Genomic DNA, 2,498 nt, shown 5'->3' with positions numbered 1-2,498 from the left:
AAAGAAAGGCAAAAACATTAGATGGGATCCTTATAAGGAGCCATGTGCTCTGCACGGACTCTTTAACATGATTTGTATTGTACACATTAAAACCCAAAGACCTGATAGCTTCATCATTTAAGTGTTAAAAAGTTAGGGAAAATCTGAACTACAATACGCCTCTGTCAAATACCCTAAAGGCATATATTGAGAGACTGACGCTGTTAAACAGTAACACAGAACATGGTTTCACTTCTGTAACTGATGAATCAAGCAGTTGCAGAGACTACTTACGAACTTGAGGAGGAAGGTGTTTTCTCGCAGAGCTCCAATGCATCCTGCAAATCCCAAAATGAACATGACTCCTCCTACCACAAGGAAGAGCCAAACTGGATCAAAGCCTCCCAGGTCAGTAATAGAGGAGATATTGGACAGCACTCCCTGGGAAAGAAGCAATGCCAAGGAATAACAGATGTGTCCGGCTTTCTATTGTGCAAAAGTTCTCATTTTGTTTTGCCTTTAAATTACAGAAAAACAGCAGCAAATGAATGGTCTACAGCACTACCCCAGACCACAACTATTAGGATCTTAGATTCAAAAACATATGAGAAAATGGAAGTTGCTTTTCAGTGCACAGTACATATTCAAACAAACAGCATGGAACATGAACAGAGTGCATTTGGAGAAGCATCCTTTCCAAGGAAATCACAGGAGATTTCACACCTCATGCAGCTATGCAGCATTAGCTTGCCTGGAAGACAGAACAGCCAGAGGAGTGGGATGATGATCAATCTATTTTTGTTCCTTGTGCTCGACAACATTAACATTTTAGGGTATCATGGAAATTTTTATACAAGTAAACATAGTTACAAGTATTATGATCTAACAAGGAACACTTTTCACAGAACAATCAGTCCACCTCTGACCACACAGTCCTTGTACTCAAAGGAAATCTATAAAATAGTTTTGAGATGATGGGCCTGGAAACAAAAATGCATAACTACTAGACACTAAAAACAGTGAATTAAAACACAAACAATGGTTTTATGGCCCATTACAATAAACTAACTAACCTCTGAATTTCACAGTTAAGAATGACCCTCTTCCGTTTTCTACTGTCCTATTTCCTTATATCAGGGGTGCTTAACCTTTTGCCTCCATGAGCCAGATGAGTGGCTTGGGGCTGGTCTGTGGGCCAGATCAGGCCCTGAGCACCAGGACTGAGCCCTGCACAGCCTCAGCTGGCCCCTGCCTGTCAGAACTGAGCCCCAGGGCCCTGTGTCAGCTCAACATAGCCCTGAATACCAGAATCAGGGTCCAGGGTCCCCACATCCTCTCCACCCAGCCCTATGTCCCAGGATCACAGCTTCATGCCACCTCCACCTGGCCCTCTGGTCCTACACCACCTTCACCTGGCCCCACATGCCAAGATCAGGCCCCAGTGCCCTGCACTGCCCCTGCCCAGTCCCACACGCTGTGATCAAGCTCTGAGGCCCTGTACCACCTCTGCCCAGTCCCACACACTGATCAGGCCCCAGGCTGCCCCGTATATCCAATCTACGCAGACTCCTGATGGAGGTTGAGCACCCCTGCCTTACATAATTCAGCTTATCTAATTCAGCTGCCTTTTACTTGATTTGTAGCTACTTCTGATTATTTCTATTTGCTCAACAGGTTTACTGGCATTTGCCCCCTTCTTGAAATTGTTACTTTCATCTATATAATGGAGTCAAGAGCTATTGTTTTGCTTGGTATCTAAGCTTTGACTATCAGCTTGTTTCCCAGAGCTAAGAAAGGGCAGTAGTGTCTCTACAGTTGATTCAGTAAAAGATATTACCAAATACTTTGCTGCTTGCATGATCTGAGAAAGTAGAAAAAAGGGCAAGTGCAGACTGATTTGTTTTTTGAGTTTACTTTTTAATGCTGAACCTGAATGCTTTTGGGGAAGCATAGGAACATCATAAGCAATTTCCCCAGTTGAGGAAAACAGTTATGATGAGGCCTTCCTACTGAAGATGGTAGGATGCATCTTATAGAACCAACATAAAAAATGGGCTAGAAGAGGCCTCAGAAGGCTATCAGTTCAAATCCCTGCTCAAGGAAAGACCATCCACTTCTAAAGTGCTATCTAGGAGATCTTGCTTATTTACCTCACTTCTCTGTAATGATAAAACCTCTGTCAAGTAAACAGAGGAAAGCTAGTGACTCAACAGTCAGCAATAAACTTTGCACTTAATCTGGAATCTCCTAAAGGGCCAAGTTTAAAGAGTTAAAATCATAGGTAACATGGGTGTTACCACTAGCTTGCGACTAGACTTGTAATATGGATCACTGAAATCTTTTGAATTCTCAGTATAACAGCCAGCATAAGCCAGGCTATAACACAGTCTCCAACTGGGAGCAGAAGTCAGGGGGGCTGCAATAATGTCAGCATCTTGAGGAGCAACAATTTCATTCTTCTAATGCTTTGGACTATACTTTGGCTGATCTCAAGAAGAGGTTCATGGGAAAGGGAAAGA

At 43.0% G+C, this 2,498-nt stretch overlaps 1 protein-coding gene across 4 annotated transcripts in view; it reads right to left on the bottom strand.

Annotated features, from left to right (window-relative positions):
- TSPAN5 (tetraspanin 5) overlaps positions 1-2,498 on the bottom strand; it is a 111,252-nt gene that overhangs the window by 13,212 nt on the left and 95,542 nt on the right. For 2 of the 4 annotated variants that reach the window (XM_025204272.1, XM_006023690.3), the window contains one exon: positions 274-420. The exons of the other annotated variants lie outside the window; for them this stretch is intronic. In XM_025204272.1, the coding sequence (XP_025060057.1) occupies positions 274-420 (147 nt within the window). The remainder of the gene's footprint in view (positions 1-273; positions 421-2,498) is intronic. 4 annotated transcript variants of the gene reach the window in all.

This window comes from Alligator sinensis, unplaced genomic scaffold (genome assembly GCF_000455745.1).
Source record: "Alligator sinensis unplaced genomic scaffold, ASM45574v1 scaffold353_1, whole genome shotgun sequence".
NCBI classification, from domain to species: domain Eukaryota; kingdom Metazoa; phylum Chordata; order Crocodylia; family Alligatoridae; genus Alligator; species Alligator sinensis.
The sequence above is the reverse complement of the archived record's forward strand: the minus strand, read 5'-3'. Positions and strand labels throughout refer to the sequence as shown.